Raw genomic sequence first — 19,795 nt, forward strand, 5'->3', positions numbered from 1 at the left:
GAACGGAACTCTTCAACGACGCATAGTTCACGTTTGGCGATTTGTCGTCTTCGTTATGTTTGTTAAGCAAGTCAAGTTTTTAAGGCACATTTTTGTCAAGCTCGAGTTCTGATGATGGGATCCATGAGGAATCGAGGGAACTCCTCAAATCTTAAAGGCATGCGTATAGACATTTTTGTATTTTCATCAGAAAATCAAGGATTTTCATTAAAAACTGGCGCATTTGATGAAGTGGAACTGCTGATGATGACCAGAACAGAACTCTTCAACCACGCATAGTTCACGTTTGGCGATTTTTCCTCTTCGTTATGTTTGTTAAGCAAGTCAAGTTTTAAAGCCACATTTCTGTCAAGCTCGAGTTCTAATGATGGGATCCATAAGGAATCGAGGGAACTCCTCAAATATTAAAGGCATAAGTATAGATTTTTTTGTATTTTCATCATAAAATCAAGCATTTACATTAAAAACTGTCGCATTTGATGAAGTGGAACTGCTGATGATGACCAGAACAAAACTCTTCAACGACGCATAGTACACGTTTGGTGATTTCTAATTTCGATTTTGACTTGGACTGCGACCCGGACTCGGACCCAGAACCGGACTCATACCCGGATCCGGTTCGGACCCGGACTCGGAATCGAACTCGGACCCGGACTCGGACTCGGACACGGACTCGGACTAGGACCCGGACTCGGACTCGGACCCGGACTCGGAACCGGACTCAGAACCGGACTCGGACTCGGACCCGGACACGCACTCGGACACGGATTCGGACCCGGACTCGGACTCAGACTCGGACCCGGACTCGGACCCGGACCTTGACCCGGAAAACCACTATAATATATATTATATTATAATTATTATTATTACACGTAAATTTGTTCACGAAGAAACCGTGTACCGACTCTTCATGCCATTATATTTTTAATTTGCTGTTATTCTCTACAAATTGACACTAAAAGTATCAAAATATCAAAATATGGAGTTCCGTTTGAGAAAGAAGCAAAACAATTTTGTCTTTGACAGTAATTGAATTATTGTGTGATTTTGAAAGCTAGACAATTCAAGATTTATATTTTTACTCACAAAGACAACACAGAAATTCAATCTCAAATGTAAACCTTCGAACAATTTCCATACATTGACGACATCACTCAAAATTCTTCTTCAAGTCAGATGCCCGCTGGGGCTGCACCGGAGCACACGTATAATTCTTCAAATACGTAGGTCACGGCATAAGTCTTGTCGTATGACAAAAGTATTTATTGTTTTTCGAAATAATTTCCACCGCACTCAATACACTTTCCCATTCGCAAGAACCAGTCATCAAACCAATGCTCCCATTTTTCTTTATCAATGGAATCACATAATGTTTCCCAGGCTGCGATTAATTCCTCCTCCGAAGTGAATTTACGTCCCTTTAGTTGTGATTTTGCAAACGGAAAAAAACCAAAGTCGCATGGTGCCAAGTCCGGACTATAAGGTGGATGGTCCAATACTCAAATTCCAGAATCTTCAAAAGTCTGTTGAGTTAACTGAGCACGATGCGCTGGAGCGTTGTCGATATGAAGATACCACGAGCGCATAGGGGATCTTGGTCTGAGATTTTTCAACGCTGTAAATAATACTGGCAAACAAACTTCAGTATACCAACGAGCTGTGACTGTTTTCTGTTTATCTAGCACAACATTGGCCACTAAGCCCGTCTTACGAAAAAAAGACACGATCATTCTTTTTCCAACTGAACGTGATTTCTTCACTTGTGTAGGCTGATCTTCATCTTCGAAGACCCACACTTTGTTCTGTGATTTAGATGGTATATCAAAAAAATTCAACCAGCTTTCGTCACCTGTAATAATTGAATTTACAGCACTGTGTTTTCCCAATTCAAATTCTTTCAACATTTTTTTGCACCAAATTACTCGTGCCACCCGTTGTGCGTCGGTCAACTCGTGGGGTATCCACAGGGTACAAAGTTTTCTAACATTTAAATGGTTCGATATAATTCTTCCAATACTTCGTTCGGAAATCGTCAGAGTTTCTGCTAATTGCTTATAAGTGATTCGTCTATCTTTAGTTATAGCTTCTCTCACACGTTCAATGTTTTTTTCAGTTATGACTTCTGTCGGCCGGCCTGAACGAGGATCGTCTTCTAAATTAAATAACCCACGCTTAAAATTTAAGAAACATCTCTCAATGGTTCTTAAGGACGGACAATCCTCACTAAATACCTGCTTCATTTCCTCTTCACACTGTTTAGCAGATAGTCCGCGACGAAAATTGTAGAAAATAATAGCACGATAACCGATAGTTGGAAACGACGTCAAAGCGACGTATTTAAAAAATCACCGATTAAATTGCGTTAATAACTAATTGTTTATATTTTGTACTTAGACAATACAAAGAGGGTACTTTATAATAAAGTAAACAAATCGACGCCGCGTTATGTTTAAGTGCAGTACGACAAGACTTATGCCGTGACCTACGTAAAAATGACAGCTTGATTTGACATTAAATCATATACGCACACGAGAAAGTATACCAGTAGATAAATTGTATTTCAAAAAATAGGGTACATAAATATCAGCTCGCGTCTCCTTTAAATTTGATTTGCTGTTATTTACGGGTCATAATGGTTGAAAACCTCAGTAAACTATCTTAAAACAATACGATTACAGTCGAATTTAAGTATTATGTTCCTTCAAATCAAAACTCGCTTAAAATGAAAAAAGTTTAAAGACTCATCCTTTACTGATTGGGATTAATTTTCATTTTGCGTCATTTTAAAAACGTATTTGACTTCTGTACGTCAATTAATTTTGATGACAATTGTAATCTTGTAATATATTATAGAACTTTTATCTTAAAATATTGCCTATTAACAGGAAGCGTTATGTAATTCGTATAAGTAATACCTGAAAGTCTTGTACCTAGATCTGTAATACCATGGATTGCGACGAATAAATGATTATGATTATGCCGTTCGTTCCGTCTATATGTATAATGCGTGTACGTGCTGTTCTCTGAAAATCTTCAAGAAAAAATAACGGCTAGACCAGCACGAAGTACTAGCGAGTTTTTGCGGCTTTGGAGACCGAGATAAAGCTTACAGGCCAATACCGCTGTGGCCTGGTTATTGTTATGTATACCTATGTATCGAATGTTTTTAAAAAAAATTTACTATAAAAAGCAATGTTTTATTTCGATTAGGTCTACATTTTGTGCATATTGTATATCTGAAGTATTTTCGTACTAAACTTGAAACTTTCGTTGAAACTAAATAAAATAATTATTCCTAATATACAGTCACCTGCAATTTATGTTACACAACACACAACGAAGGCCGCAAAAATATCTGACACGATCTTATTTGTAGAACCATAAGAGCATGTCATATATTTTTGCGGCCTTCGAAGAGTAGGTACCGGTCATTATCACCAACTTTGCCCGCATTTAAAAAAAAACACGAATTTCTCAAAAAAAAAAACAAATCGTAATTACTTTTTTTGCTCAGCACGTCCATTGTGATCAAACGCATCAGTTTATTTGAAGAAAAAATATTTTTATCGTGTTTTTACCCATTTTTTTGCGTTTTAGAGGGTGGGCAAAGATATCCGGAGTTTTCGCCAACATTGCCCACGTCAATTTGGTATTCAAATACAGCTCGTATGATGATGATGTCTAAGGATCACTGGTTTTGGGCAATCCTACCATTCCCTGTTAATAACTTAGCGATAAGTGTAAAAACTTTTAAATAAATTTGCTGGGCAATGTTGCCTACCCGTTTTTGCTCATTTCCATATAAGGCTCCCCTAAGCATTTTACAAAGGCTAGGGTTGTCACTTTTGAGAAAATCTGTTACAATAGTTTAATGGCCAAAAATATGATTTTTGCTGTGTTTTTCATTAGTTAACGGGATAAAACATCTAAGTAAAGGATAATAAGACAAATTAAATACAGTATATATTTATAAACTTACTTTAGTGTACAAACATAACCTTATTTTACATGCGAAGTTGGGTAAATTAGATGAAAGTGACAACCCTAATCCGTTTTTGGTGGTGGGCAATGTTGGTATGGATGCCAAATCACCGGATTACTTTGCCCACCGCTAAAACTCGCTAAAAATTACAAATTAAAGATATCTTATTGATACTGTTTTAACACCCCCTGGCACTGATTAAAATAACCGACTTGGTTTCACATTACATCTCAAAACTTTTTGAAGTGAAAATTTCTTTAGCGGCGTGTAATAGTGCCCTTGCGGCCTATTTGCTGAATAAATGTTGAAGTTTGAAGTTTGCATGCCAAGTTTCGTGCTTTCTGCCGGATGGGTCAGACCAGGACCGCATTTTTGCAGGTTCATCTTTTATTAGCCAGACTCTACCTCCATACTAAATCGAGCTAAGGAGTCGCACTATAAAGAAATATTGAACATTTTCTTTCAAGTTGATATACAGGGTGTCCATGCATTAGGGTATTTATATTCAATATTCAATAATTTATTCATAAAATCAATACAATTTTACACGTCAATGGTATTTAGAACCAGTATACAAAGTATCATAACAAATTACGATTTTTTTACTTTGGAGCAACTTGTATGTGTTAGTAGCTCCTGAGGTAATAAATAGTATGACTAGATTTTGCCCTGTGCGCGGGGCCCGAGGGCCCCGCGGTCTTCTTGTAGTTTGTTGTTGGTGCTGTTGTTTTTGTTGTAGTAGTAGTAGTAGTAGTAGTTTGTTTTCCAAAGGGAAAAAGAAATAAAGTTGTACTTTTGCTAGGACGAAAAGATCCGCGTGAAAGCACTACATTCCCGCAGCTCGGCCTGGCCTCGCGTGCTTGGGAACTCGTAAGGGACGCTCCGGGCCTTCGGCCCTACGCGGAGCTCGGCCTTCGTCCTTCGCTGGGTTTCGAAGCTCAGCGTCGGGCCTTCGGCCCGCCGCTTCGCTTATTAAAACAGTTGGGAGGGTTGGTTTTGCTTCGGGGCTTAAGCGGGAAGTTGGAGCTTAAACACGACCCAATAGGAAAAGTGTCTTAGACAAGCGAAACGGCGGGCCGAAGGCCGAAGGCCGTAGGCCAACTTCCCCCTCTCGTGTGACGCTTCGGGCCTTCGGCCCTACGCGGAGCTCGGCCTTCGGCCTTCGCGAGCCTCGACGCTTCGCCGTCGGGCCTTCGGCCCGCCGGCTTCGCTTATCAAGACAGTTGACTTTGTAGAACGCTTGGGGGAACTGCATTCACGCAGCTCGGCCTTCGGCCTCGCGTTTTGGGAGTCGGGGTGGAGGCTCCGGCCCTTCGGCCCTCCGCCGGGGTCGGCCTTCGGCCTCCCGGCCTGAAGCTCGCCCTTCGGGCTCGCTTAACACACTTTTTGTATAGGATTTTGCTTTGTTCGTCATTCCCGCAGCTCGGCCTTCGGCCTCGCCCAAAATTACTGGGGGCGGGGCACGCTTGGATATTCGGGGTGAAGCTCCGGGCCTGACGGCCCTACGCGGGGTCGGCCTTCGGCCTCCCGGCCTGAAGCTCGCCCTTCGGGCTCGCTTAACCTACTTGGAAATTTGAATTTTGCCCTTGTCGCCCGCCATTTTGGATTTTTCCAAAAATTTTTTTTACATGGTAATGCTGGGCCCCCTAGCTCGCCGCATGCCAAATCTCAGCGCACACGGACCAACTTGAAAAATTAAAAAAAAAAGTCGGTCATTTTGAAATTTTTTAAATGCAGTTTGATTTGTTTCGGGGCCCTCTATGACATTTGGTCGAGCACCCCCCACCTACCTCGCACCGTTTAAAAGTTGCCATACAAAATTAAAATGACCATTATTTCCGCCATCTTGGATTTTTTCCAAAAATTTTTTTTTTCATAGGAATCTAGAGGCTTCTATCTCTCGCCATGCCAAATCTCAGCGCGCTCGGACCAACTTGAAAAAAAAAAAAAAAAAGTCGGCCCGTTTGAAAATTTTTAAGTGCAGTTTATTTTGTCTCGGGGCCCTCTATGACATTTGGTCGAGCTCCCCCCACCTATCTCGCACCGTTTAAAAGTTGCCATACAAAATAAAAGGGGCCATTTTTTCCGCCATCTCGGATTTTTTCGAATTTTTTTTTCCCATACGAATCTAGAGGACCCCGAGATTCCGTGACCAAAATTTCAGCGCGCTAGGACAAACTTGAAAAAATAAAAAAAAAAGTCAACCATTTTGAAAAAAAATGGCGGCGTCAAAAACTGCCAGGGTCCCTCTATGACATTTGGTCGAGCACCCCCCACCTACCTCCCACCGTTTGGCCGGGCCGTCGAACATTTTTCTGACCGGAAGCGGTAGGCCAAAAGTCGGAATTTTCTGAAGTCACGAGACCGCCCTCTATACGACCGTACCAAAGTCTAACACCCCACGAACCTCCTTCTGGGAGAACAATCATGTCAATTAATCAGTCGTGTTGCAGCTTTAAATAAGATTAATTATTAATTATTAAATTATTAAATTAAATTAAATTAATTAAAACTTTCTTCGACCGTTTTGATTATCTTTTTTATTTATGACATTAATAAGATTCTGACTTTTGACAAATGTCATCATTGCCGCACATTTTCAAACAAATTGTCAAAAGCACTGCCAATGATTAATACAGTATGTTTCTTTTTGTTGTCGATTATTGGAATTAACTTTTGTTTGATAATTTAATGTTTTATCTTTTGTTCTAATTAAAAAGAAATTACCGTTAGAGCATTTCTGAGAAGTAACCCTATGTGGGATTTCAGGGTTTGTCCAATGGCTAAGGTCACCCTGTATTTAAAAACGTAAACGTTAAAGTTTTTGGGATATATGTATAGTAGACTATTTATACTCCACATTGATACCATAAGAAGTTAATAAAACTGCCTGAAAGTTAGAGAGGACTATGGAGGAGATTACTGTTTACTAGCTTTTGACTTAACTCCTGGCCCCTGTTTCACCAACGTGACAGGTGCGACGAATTGTAAAATCACTGTTGCTGACGTCACAGGCATCCATGAACTACGGTTACCGCTTACCATCGGGCGGGCCGTATTCCTGTTTGCCACCATCATTGTATTATTAAAAAAAAACTTTATGATATCGGAAAAAAACAGATATTTCTCTTGCTAAGTTTATGACAGTTGTCACAGAAACACTGCAATTGTCACTAAATTCCGACATATAACTCATTACCTGTCAAGAATTACCTACAATTCTTCTAGATCTTTGACAATTGTCAGAAACTTCACAGGAGAAATATCTGTTTTTTCCGATATAATAAAGTTTTTTTTTAATAATACAATGATGGTGGCAAACAGGAATACGGCCCGCCCGATGGTAAGTGGATGTAGCCCATGGATGCCTGTGACGTCAGCGATAGTGATATTACAATTCGTCGCACCTGTCACCGATGTGAAATTGGGGCCTGGCCTCTATTTCACTACGGTGGCAGGTGCGACACTTGTCGACATCACAGTTGGTACTGACGTTACAGGCCTCCATAGGCTACGGTAACCGCTTGCCATCAGACGGGCGGTGTGCTTGTTTGCCACCAACATGTTAATAAAATAAAAACTCCATTATATCGCCAAATACTAAGTACTTATTTTGCGAAGCTAATGACAATTGTCACAAGAAACACGACAATTGTCGGTAATTCTTGACAGCAAATGAGTTCTGTGTAACACTATATGAGTAAAATGAATATAGGCGTGGAATCGAATGTATTTGCAGCCAACAAAATGCCAATGTTTGTTCAGCTACCTGTTCACCTGTTTAAATTGCTTATTATCAATTTAGATCCGGATTTTAAACCTGGCTGACATCGGATAGCCATTTATATTGATGTCAATGGTGTTGGTGAATATTTTAATTCATTCGGGCGAAAACCGGAAGGTTGGTTGGGTATCATAAAATGTTCATGGAGAGAAATTGTAAAGGCCCCAGTACACAATGGGCCATTGCCGGCCACTCCAAGGGACGCAGCCATGCGGTAGAATGAGATAGCAATATCATTTGCTCCCTCTAACGCATAAATGCGTCCCTTGGAATGGCCGGCGATGGCCCATTGTGTACTGGGGCCTTAAGATATGGTATTGTAATCAACAACTGCAAAGTTTTTTTTACATCGGTTTGTGGCAAATACTGTTTAGTTTATCTTTATTTTAAAACGAAAAATGTCAACTTGCATGTTTTCTCCACTGTACACAGAATAAGTAATGATGTTACTATATCTCATATGTTCAGAATATTACTTGAATAAACTTATTATCCTATATAAAATGTGTGTTTTTATATTTCTAAACCCAGTTTCTAAGTAGATTGCACATACATTATAGTCACATTAAAATTCCATTTTGCGAAATAAAGAATTCAACATTTAACTTTGCAAAAGTAGATAATTGTTATTAGAATATTTTCTAAAAGCAATAAAAATAGATTAGGTTAGATTCGAGCTACAATGACATTAGGTTGGGTTCAAGGTAAGGTTGCAGGGCCTCAACAAGGGAAAAAAAGGGGGAGGGACTGTTGGCCTGGCTAAGTGAGCCAGAACTCACCCACTACTCCCTACTACTGCCGTAAGCAGGTAATGAATTCCCAATGTATTAGGTATAGGTTTAATAAATTATAAATATATTTCATTAATAACATAATAATATACAAATATGTAAAAGCATAAAGTAATAAATAAGCCTACAGTAATCACGTATACCGATCCCACGGATGCGGATGTTGCTTACATAATCTCGTCTGTCAAGGAGTTTCGGCAGGAAAGGCCTTGGCAGACTTAAAAATTTCCGAAATGGGGGTTCATACCTACCGACTGGAATTGGTTTCATGGAGGTATCAGATGGGTTAATGTAGGGTAACTGATGTACACCTTGCTAACATAATCTCGTCTGCCAAGGTGTTTCGGCAGGAAAAGCCTTGGCAGACTTATATATTCATGAAATGAGGGTTCATACCTACCGACTGGAATTGGTTTCATGGCGGTATCAGATGGGTTAGTGTACGGTAACCGATGGTCATCTTGCTTATAATCTCGTCTGCCAAGGTGTTTCGGCAGGAAAAACCTTGGCAGACTTATATATTCCTAAAATGGGGGTTCATACCTACCGAATGGAATTGGTTTCATGGTGGTATCAGATGGGTTAGTGTAGGGTAACCGATGGCGACCTTGCTTACATAATCTCGTCTGCCATGGTGTTTCGGCAGGAAAAGCCTTGGCAGACTTATATATTCCTGACATGAGAGTTCATACCTACCGACTGGCATTGGTTTCATGGTGGTATCAGATGGGTTAATTTAGGGGTCCCGATGGTCACCTTTGAGAGCGTCTGCCAAGCACTTCCGGCAAAAAAAATAGTGGCAGACTTCGCTTTTCTGTGTCTACATGTAAATTTCTAACTGCTGCCATAACTACTATCTCGGTATCAGATGGGTTAAATCAGCCCCTTTTTTCGCACCGGAAGTGGCCTTCTTTTTCGTACTTTCGGCAAGTTCCGCCGTGGCAGACTATCGAATTCGGACTTAGCATAACTTTTCTGGGAAACCATTGTGCATTTCATCGTGGTATCAAGTCGGTTAGAAATTTTGCGGCCGGCTCTTCTACCACCAGGAAAAAGCTAACAATGGATGAGCCATATTTTCTATACATTACATATACAATTAGTACAGTCACCTGCAATAATATGTTACACAACGAAGGCCGCAAAAATATCTGACATGGGCTTATTTGTAGAGCTATAAGAGCGTGTCACATATTTTTGCAGCCTTCGAAGAGTAACATATTATTGCAGGTGACTACAATTACATACCTACCACATTTCATTTCAACATTCCTTTAGAGTCTTTAGACCATTCTTATAAGTATTAATATTTTCCTCGGATTATTATTATACTATTAAACAATTATGCTTGTTTAATGTTCATATAGCAACATGTTCAAAGTATTGTGACGGTTAAATTATCTGGTGACTAGAGTAATTAAATTGACCTAACAGACAGATAATTACTTTAACTGTGTTAGTTAATAGCTGTGTGTCTGTTTTATGTTTATCTTTTGTTTGGCTTGGGAGGTTATTGACCTGAAGGTATAATCTAGTTTTACGTTCACTATTAATATTTATTTTCAGTGATTATTGTAACAACTTAATACAATCTTGTTGATTTTAATTTGCACAATATGCTATTTTATGACCAGTTGCCACCTTTTTTATAAGATAAAGATGATGATGATGTATAAGATGAATTTTTGGTTTAATGTCATCAGTTTTAAATCTCAGATTTTTTCTAATATCAATATCAATATAATCAGTATAAATCGATGTAAATGCTCATATTTATGAAAGGATGAAATGATATAATGAAAGGATGGGTGATTGACCAACTCCTTGAACACTTAATTCCAGACATGTTTTTTTCTGGAGCTTATTTTTTATAAAGGGTAAAGGCTGCAAAGTAATCTAGGTATTTGCTATTGCACCCTTCAAACTTCTATGACGGGGTGCTAACCAAACTGAAACTAAAACTACTTTGCTGATTGTACCATACATTGTAGTCTTTGAAAACTGAAATCCATTCTTATGGATAGGTAACTCGGAAAACTTATCTCTCAGTATAGAAAATAAGAAATCACGTGATTCCACTGTTATGTTGTAAATTAGGCGCTTACTTAGTTTGTGTAAGTACCTACGATGTTTGCAATTGTCATCACCGACCTTGCAGTGAGTCATGTATAAAAACCTACATACATACATGTTATCACTGTTTAGGATTGTTGGATGGACTGGTTTCGACATCTAGGCCTATTCTATAGTTTTTTTTTACCATTAGAAAAAAGGTAATCAATCTTGATGTCTTTTAATTGAAAAACACGTTTTAAAAATAAGTCACGACAAATATGTAACAATTATGAATCTAGTACAATCATTTATATTCTTCTGAAAAAGGTAATCAATCTTGATGTGTCTTTTAATTGAAAAACACGTTTTAAAAATAAGTCACGACAAATATGTAACAATTATGAATCTAGTACAATCATTTATATTCTTCTGCTTTCATAGGTAATAGTTACAGATTTTTAAAAAGCGTTTTTCAATTAAAAGACATGTCAAGATCGCTTACCTTCTTTCTAATGCTAAAAAAAACGAACTATAGGTACCATCAATAAATTAGATTTGCGACCTCTAACATAGAAAATCGATGCGGAGCGTTTGAGGTACAATCAGCAATGTCAGCATCAAAAGTAGCGTATCAGACTATGCGTCAAAAGTATCTACCATTGTCTAACCTAACAGGCGATATAAGTCTATATGTAACAAGGTTGTAATAGATACTTTCTAACGCGAACTGTGGAGATTTATCTCTATTAGGAAATTTATTCTATTCTATTGGCTGCAAACATCAAACTTTTTAACTGTAGGGTTTGCTAAAGAAAATAAAGAAATAGACAAGTGTATAATGTACAAACATATACCTATACGATAATGTTTTTCAAATGTACACTTGAAAAACATCTTCCATTTTCCTTACTTCACTTACTTGAGTAGGGTTTTCTAGCGATCGTAAAGGGATTTGAGGGAGGGATTCTTAAATATAGAGACGGGTTTACTTTTGTCATGTAGTTCGCAGTCATCTAGCAAATTAATAAGGGAGAAAGAAGAAGAAAACCGGCGCCGCGTGAAACTGTAGAGAAAATCTATGAGTCAATTATACTAATGGGTTTTAGCTCTATTCATTTGTTTTTTGTCTCAATAGTTGGCACGTGAATAGCCGTCATTAAACCACTTATCAGCTTATCGTTACATGACATTTGTGTCTCGCCGCTTGCATTAAGTAGGTACCTACTCGAAACGATAAAAATGGCACCTCTCTCTGCACTCTCCAGCTGACTACATCATTCCATTTAATTATTCTGAATAGGTACTTTGATATTCAATAGGTCATTAATAATTCAATTTCGTCCCGTTTTATTGTTTGGTGCATGTGCAAGTGTATTCTGGAATCGGAATCTAATTAATTCCTCGTATTAACACATTTTTAAAGTAAAATAAGCGAGACTGCTCTCGTCGAGGTTTGCTAATGGAAAATAAAATGAAGTTTTTGCTATTTATTTCAAATAAGTTTTTAGCAAAAATTTCATTATTGGTACAAGCTTTTATCGCTGACTGTACTTTTCTTACGACAGACAACTAATACTCATCGAGACAATTCTAAAAATCCCTAACACAATTAGGTTGCGTTGTTTCATCACAGACTTCCTATGGCCACCTCCTGTCTTCATCATCAGATCAGCTCGATGGTACCATAATATTGCATTGTCATCCGATTTATACATGCATGCAAAATTTCAGCTCAATCGGAAACCGGGAAGTGGATCAAATTTAACTTGCAAGATTTGATTACAGACCGACAGACAGACAGACAACGGTCAGGTGAAACTAAATAAAAGCTTGTAAAATAATATTAGGAATGTAAGTTTATTATACGTACATATAAAGAAATTAGACAGTTGAAAAACGCTATCAGTCTCTGGAGATTACCTGATACGTGATCGTTCGTTGCTCGTAGATAAGATTTGTTTATTTATGTCAGTTGCGTAGGTATAGCCTAAACGTAAACAAGTTGCGCAAAAATACACAATAACTCTTTGCTATTGCAATTGCCTGCCAGAGCAAGGTTGAATTCTGTGATGCAATAAATGAAATCTATAATAAGTTTCCATTGTATCTACAAGGCCTTACTTGCATTATATATCAATAAATGAGAGTGTAGAAACTGAATCAATTGACTAGGCCAATTTCAATTGTTATTATGACATGCATATAAGTTTGTTTGTTGTATCACACTAACAGATCCAGAGTTTATATAAATCGTTTGAAGACTGTACTATAAATCTCTTAATATACCTACCTATTACTTTTAAAATAGATAGCCACGTATAATTAATATCGTCTGTAATCCACTACTTAATACTATGAAAATTTAAGTCTGAAGTGAATTCGAGTTCCAGGGAAACATGAATGACTTTTATGTGGGTGTACGTAAGCTCGGTTTTGGATATTCAGAAGTACCTATTTCGCTGTTGCTGATGAACATCAGATTTAACACTTTCCGCTACAGAAATATTTAACAACTCTATTATAAAGATACACGCTTTGCTTTGCTTTTGCTGGCTATGGATGAGGTCTTAGTGGCTCAGATAGCAGAACGCTGGAGTATCGATCCAGAGGCCGTGAGTTCAAGTCTCACCCAAGACAATAATTTCCCCCTTTTAAATTTATTCTAAGACTATTATAAAGAGTAGGTACACTGGCGTTCAAAAGTTCATGGAGATGTTTCAACCGTAATATTAAGGCATTACGGTCGACATCTATCCATGCGCTTTTGAACGCCACTGTACCTATATGAAATTTTCACGTGATTCTTCGTCACCACCGAAATTAAAACGTGAAGAACATCCGGTGACACATTGCCCGTTTTGTTTATTCCCGAGTTATCCGGAACCGACCGCCTCGTTATAGTAGGTATTACTAGTATTTTTATTTTATTGATAAGGCCGTCCACTGCCCCGGCCGCATGTCCGATTCACGTTGAACTGTGACGTCATATTAGGCATTGCGTCTACTGAAATCAACTCCTCGGTTCGCGAAATTTATTGAAAAAGTTTGGGCAACCGTCGCTTGTTTACGCACGTCATTTAATTAAGGGGCCCACAGATTACCAGTTCGCCGGACGATATCAGCCTGTCAGTTGTTCGGAACTGTCACCTTATACGTTTAACTGACAGGCTGATATCGCCCGGCGAACTGATAATCTGTGGGCCCCTTTAGACGGTGCGAGAACTTGTATGTGATTTTATTAACATTGCGAACTATACCGATGAGATACCGATAAGGAATTTAATGGATCTTTCATATACCGCATTATGCTCTTAAAATGCTCTCGCTTTGGCTTAGCTTTATCAACCGCAATATTCGAGTCTACTGAGAACCGGCCGCGAAACCCGAAAATCTAAATTAGAGTATGTATCTCCTCTCCATCTCTGTCACCACAATATGAAAAAATAGAGCGATAGAGGCAGGCAAAGATGTACACTATATAATAAAGATTTAAGTTCAATGTAGTATAGTGAAAACAAAATTCTTACCACGTAATAGACATGTATACATATTCCGCGCAGCTGCCGCACAAGCGGTTTCTGTTCACGGATTTTTTTGACTTGAGCGCAAAAATAATCGTTTTCGCGCCGCCGGTCGGAAAAGCGCCTAAGCGGCAGTAAACGTGTTTCTTTATACTTACTTACCTATATTATCTCTATTCCCTATCTGAATATTTACATAATAAAGTATAAATGTTCACGTGCGAGACTTTATTGGTCTGGCCTTTAGATTCATTCTAGGTACTTTGACATGGAACAGGATTATATAGGTAGCAACAGATTCATAGGCAACATTGGAAGTTCTTGAAAGGGCCATATTCTTTGAAGAGACATATTCTCTATTCTAGAAACTTTCTGTTTGCTCCTCGTACTTATCAATTATCAACAAGACTAGCTAAGTAGCTACATACATCACTTTGGTTATGCATTCCAACCTGAATCACAAATCATGAGGTATGTCAAAAGGTCCCAATTCACTTTATCCTTTTTATACAACTCTGCTAATAAAGTGAAGTTTATCATAATAAAATATTAGCTCATTAATGGCAGTGTATTCTTTGAATTTTTGAAAGAATTCGTGCTACCAAACTGAAAATCAGTTACCAACTGAGAATTGCTCTAAGTGATGAGTAGAATATACTACTGTAGTCATCAGCTTGGCATACGTAATCCCAACTGACGTCATCTTGTTTTATGACGATTATATAACTGCAGAGAGGTATGTTCGGAGCTGTATTTTATTTATTTATTTAGGTACTGCGCGTTTCAAAAATATCTATACGGTACCTAGTCAACTTGAGATACACTGTCTATTTTTTTTCAGTGCATTAGTACTTAATTTAATTGTCAATTCACTAATGCTGGAGTGTGAAAAATCACATTTCACTACACCTTATAAAACAAAGAATCTTTATTTGTTTGATTTTCCAGGGCGGCAACAACGCAGGCCACACAGTCGTCGTAGAAGGCAAGGAGTTCGATTTCCACCTCCTTCCGAGCGGCATCATCAACCCAAAATGCACATCAGTTATTGGTGAGTATGCCAGTTGAAATTGTATCTGCGTCCTTATCGCTCGAATATTGGTAGAGCAATAGAGATAGAGATAAATTAAATAATCTTCTAATTTCGCCGTCTTGTAAATTAGCTATTACCTTGAATTTACAGCCTCTTCGATGTACAAACGCTGGGAAATACGGTCCTGTAAAGTCAAGTGTAAAAATATGGGTGCACACATCATACTCAAAAATATGTCATAGCTCTTATGTCAGCGAATTAAGAACTATGGGACATATTTTTGAGTAAGTTATATGCACCCATATTTTTACACATGACTGGGTCTTTGGTCTTCAATTGACGCCGTACGCTACGCTACTATTCGCCGTACTATTCGATTAGCACCTTTGCATACAAACTTCTATGCAGAGGGGCATCACTTTTCTCTGCAGCTGACGTACATACTGATGTGCCGGCAGAAAGTTTCCAAAATTGACAAATATCCCACTTATAGACTAGGAATCTCAGATTTTCGTATAGGGATCGTAATTTTCCATTTCCAAAACATAAGTTTCCTTTGTTTCCTGTGAAAATTTCCTGAATTTTCCGAGAACTTTCCCACTTTTATGGATACTATCCGCAGCTGTAGTCACGATGTATGGGAATATAGTATCATTAGATTGCACATTGCACACCATCAATTTCACTTAACACTTGATGCTATTTTAAATGCTCTGCAGGCGCATTTCTGCAATAAACTTGAATTTCAATTATCATGTGTGGCTGAGTCAGAGACTGCTACATAAAGTGAACGTTTTTATTGGCTATTGAATGCTGCATTCTACCTCTACATATACGTCTTATATATTTATATATACGTCAGGTTTTTTACCAGGTCATACGACGTTTAATACCAGGTTATTTACAGAATGATACAGATTTGACCAGATTCGGTGCTCGGCTGAGTTTGAACGCAGTTTGTCTTAATTGATGTTTGAATTTCTTAAAACAATCTTGGATTTATCTGCCCTGTACTGGCTCCAACACCAAATGTTTGCATCATTAAGCGCCACTTGCACCATCCCGCTAACCCGGGGTTAACCTTTTAAACCGTTAACCTAGTGTCAAATTACACTGGTAACCGTGGTAACTCCAGGTTTAATCGGTTAACCCTGCGGGCTCAGCACGGTTCCATTTTTATCGACTATCACTATGCGCGTCCCTTTCGCACTTACATACTTGTTAGAACGTGACAGGCATGGTGACAAGGGATAAAAACGCGACCGTGCTAAGTCGCCTGGATTAGTTAATGGTGCAAGTGGCCCTAAGTGTACTTTGATGCATGTCATTGCGTGTTTTTTACAAACTTCACTATGCCAAATAAGTTTTAAAACAAACAATACAATAAAAGCAAAATCGTGACTTGCTTTGCATTTTTAACCCTCCCCGATTACCAAATAGCATGTACGAGACGTGGAATGATCAGTAAAGCGTCTAAATGCAAATATTTCGCGTTCGCAAAGAAGTTCTAATGCCGGTTGTACCGGTGCACGACAGGCACGGAGGTACATTAATCGGGTACCTAGTACATTAGTTAAATTAATCCCAAGGTCAACTATTAATTGGTTCTGCGGCTGAAGAATGCATTCGTAGTCTTTTTATTCTTTATGATAAGTGCGTGTTTCAGAGAGGTATCTATTAAACTAACAATTCTATGAATTTTCATTTCGTTCTCATTACTTGATCACATAATTTATGGTCCCATCCACTATTCAAAACTTGTACAAATTGAAAAGCTAGAAGGTACAAAAGCTAGGTACTAAATTATACCTATTTTTACGATTGGGTTTTAAATTCACTGGACCTTATGAACTTTCCATAGCATTTCACTACCAGCCGTATTCGAACAATGAGATACGTCAAATACTAGATATTGAAATAGCTACGTTACGCTAGCGTGGGTAAAGCACCATCCCCAAAGGTATCATACTAATACATTCATAAAAGGCTGGCTATAATTTGTTTGTCTTCCCCATACATTAGAACACAACTTAACCGAATCAAACCGCTCAACCGCTTTTAAAGCCGTCGTTACAGTCCACGTCGTTATACTCGACGCTAAATTTGTCAGGGACTTCCCCTAATACAATACATAATGCATCTATTGTAAGCTTTCTTCTAGGTACATATACCTACATATCATGTGATGTCATTAGAGTTTCTGTATAGTATACCTACAACTACATTTTTTATTGCATCATTGTTTTTTTTTTACGTTTTGTTATCTTGAAACTGCGACAACAACAAATTGCACAATATTTGAAACAGATGTTTGGATTCTTACATCCGGAATGTCTCTGGAGATAGTGTTTGAGATAAATTGTTATCACTTTGTCAGTTTGTTTATCTGTGTCTCAAGAATCTGATGACTCTTGACCATAAAGAATTGCAATTGTAAATTTCGCAATGAGCTTCATCAGGGAAAGTCACATAAGTTTTATTTTCTACTAATGTGACAGATCCCAAATTAATCTGAATTTATGTAGATAGAGTCTGTGCGGAAAGAGAAGAGTCGTGGAATGTATGGGGCCCAATGCAATGCAGTATCTCTTTCCGAACAGACTCTATAGCTAATTAGGTACTATGAAACCCCATATTAAAAATGCTGAGACAAACATGGTTATCTATGGTATATGGTTATCTTTTTGGTTATATTATTTGTTTTCAGATAGTTAACACTAATTACTTTTTTTTTTTTTCAGGAAACGGCGTGGTCGTACACTTACCAGGTCTCTTCGAGGAATTAAAAAAGAACGAGTCCAAAGGCATGCGGGCCTGGGAAGGGCGGTTGTTTGTGTCCGACCGGGCGCATATAGTACTGGACCTACACCAACAGGTATGAACTGAAATAACTGTCATATACGAAAGAAAAAGTGACTAAGGCCTTCAGTGCCCAAGACTGGAATCAAACCAGCGTCCTCTGCAACCGCGCAGATGCCTAAACCGCTCGGCCACCTGGGTCACGGCGGCATGGGTCGAATTTCCTCTAGTATGTATATGCAACTTTAGGATACTGGTAGGGCTCACATTATTAACTTTGCGTACCTAACTACCTACAGATGTAGGTATAACACAAAAACAAAACGTTTATAGAGTTAACAATATCTAAAACTAGAATGCACAAATTTTATTTGACCCACCCGCTATGTGTATGTAATACACATATTTGACTAGGCGCTATCGCAACTGGTTCGCTCAAATACTTAGTTCAAGAATAGATAACATTTTGCTACCTAATCTAAAATAAAACTGATCCCTCTGCCAAACTCAGCCGTTTGCCTTATTCCATCGAGACTATATCAATCGTCCTGACAGTCTGATTTTCGATTTTCACAATTTTTATGCATGTTCAAATGCCCTGTTGCATAAAATTGATGTTATGTAAATGTATGTTATCATTATCATGTTATCTTAGTACGATAATCCATTGTGGTGCGTGCCCTTGTCAAATTATGGCTGGGGGATCGCGAATGTCAATGGATTTCTGTTCGCGAAGGTCAGATTTGACGTCCTATGACGACCATGGTCATAAAATTGCGAAGTTCTCAACCGTTCTCATCATATTTATGTAAGTCTTTTCGCTATTTATTTTTAAGTTTAATGAAAGCACAAGAAATGGAGAAAACTGGTCAGGTTCTTAAAATGGTTGGATGCGTAGTGACACCTCTGGAGTTTTACGCTTCTCTCAGGCGGCCTATATGCTTTTTTACCACTATAGTGGTATTAGAAAAAAAGGTCAAAAATAAAGACCTTTTGACCTAAAGTTACAAGTGTAGAATCATTCTTAGGTTAGCAGTTGTCCTTAAAAAATGCCTGGCAGAGAAAAAATAGATTTTCTTATTTATGCATGTAGGGTTCTTTAATTTAGATTCTTATCAGTAAGTTCATCTTGGATAAGAGCAACATATTATAGGTAGTTTATTTTACCCGTGGCAAGAGGATGTATGAGAATTCCCTACAATAGGGTATTATACTGTGTTTAAAATAAATTATTTTAAACCATGCATGAAATAAAGTACCAGATAATTATTAGAAAAACACAGATAGGAGTTATTTTTAAACACAAGTTGGTAGGTGAGTTGACCGTGACGTCACGATGTAATGTTTCATATAAATTCTATATTAGCAAATCGTTTTGACAGATCTAAAAAAGTAACTGATTTGGCTAATAGGATAATACCCTATTGTTTCTGGTTCCAGTGTTTCACTTATCCTACCTAACCATATTATTAATTCTTTTCACAGGTTGATGGTCTACAAGAAGCGGAGAAGGGCAAGAACTCACTCGGCACGACAAAGAAGGGCATCGGCCCGACGTACTCGTCGAAGGCGTCGAGAAACGGCTTGCGGATCGGAGACCTGCTGGGAGACTTCGCGCTTTTCGAGGAAAAGTTAGTTATATTATATCCAAGTAGTTACCCATATAACCATTCCAGTCGCAGAATCACAAAGTGGTAACTAAATGTCAGATGTGTCGTAACAGAGTCCACACAATGTGTCTAGAATTGTTTCGAAACAAAGTGTCGTCGCCGTGTCTACACTTTTCCGTAACAAGGTGTCGACACATTTGTGTGCACTTTGCGTGCGGTT

The 19,795-nt window shown here is 38.3% G+C and overlaps 1 protein-coding gene across 1 annotated transcript in view; it reads left to right on the forward strand.

Annotated features, from left to right (window-relative positions):
- The window catches only part of LOC134799599 (adenylosuccinate synthetase), a 31,250-nt gene that overhangs the window by 3,535 nt on the left and 7,920 nt on the right, over window positions 1–19,795 (forward strand). The window contains exons 2-4 of the mRNA XM_063772033.1: window positions 15,082–15,184; window positions 17,908–18,041; window positions 19,451–19,596. Coding sequence (XP_063628103.1) covers window positions 15,082–15,184; window positions 17,908–18,041; window positions 19,451–19,596 — 383 coding nt within the window. The remainder of the gene's footprint in view (window positions 1–15,081; window positions 15,185–17,907; window positions 18,042–19,450; window positions 19,597–19,795) is intronic.

This window comes from Cydia splendana, chromosome 18 (assembly GCF_910591565.1).
Source record: "Cydia splendana chromosome 18, ilCydSple1.2, whole genome shotgun sequence".
Classification (NCBI taxonomy): Eukaryota; Metazoa; Arthropoda; class Insecta; order Lepidoptera; family Tortricidae; genus Cydia; species Cydia splendana.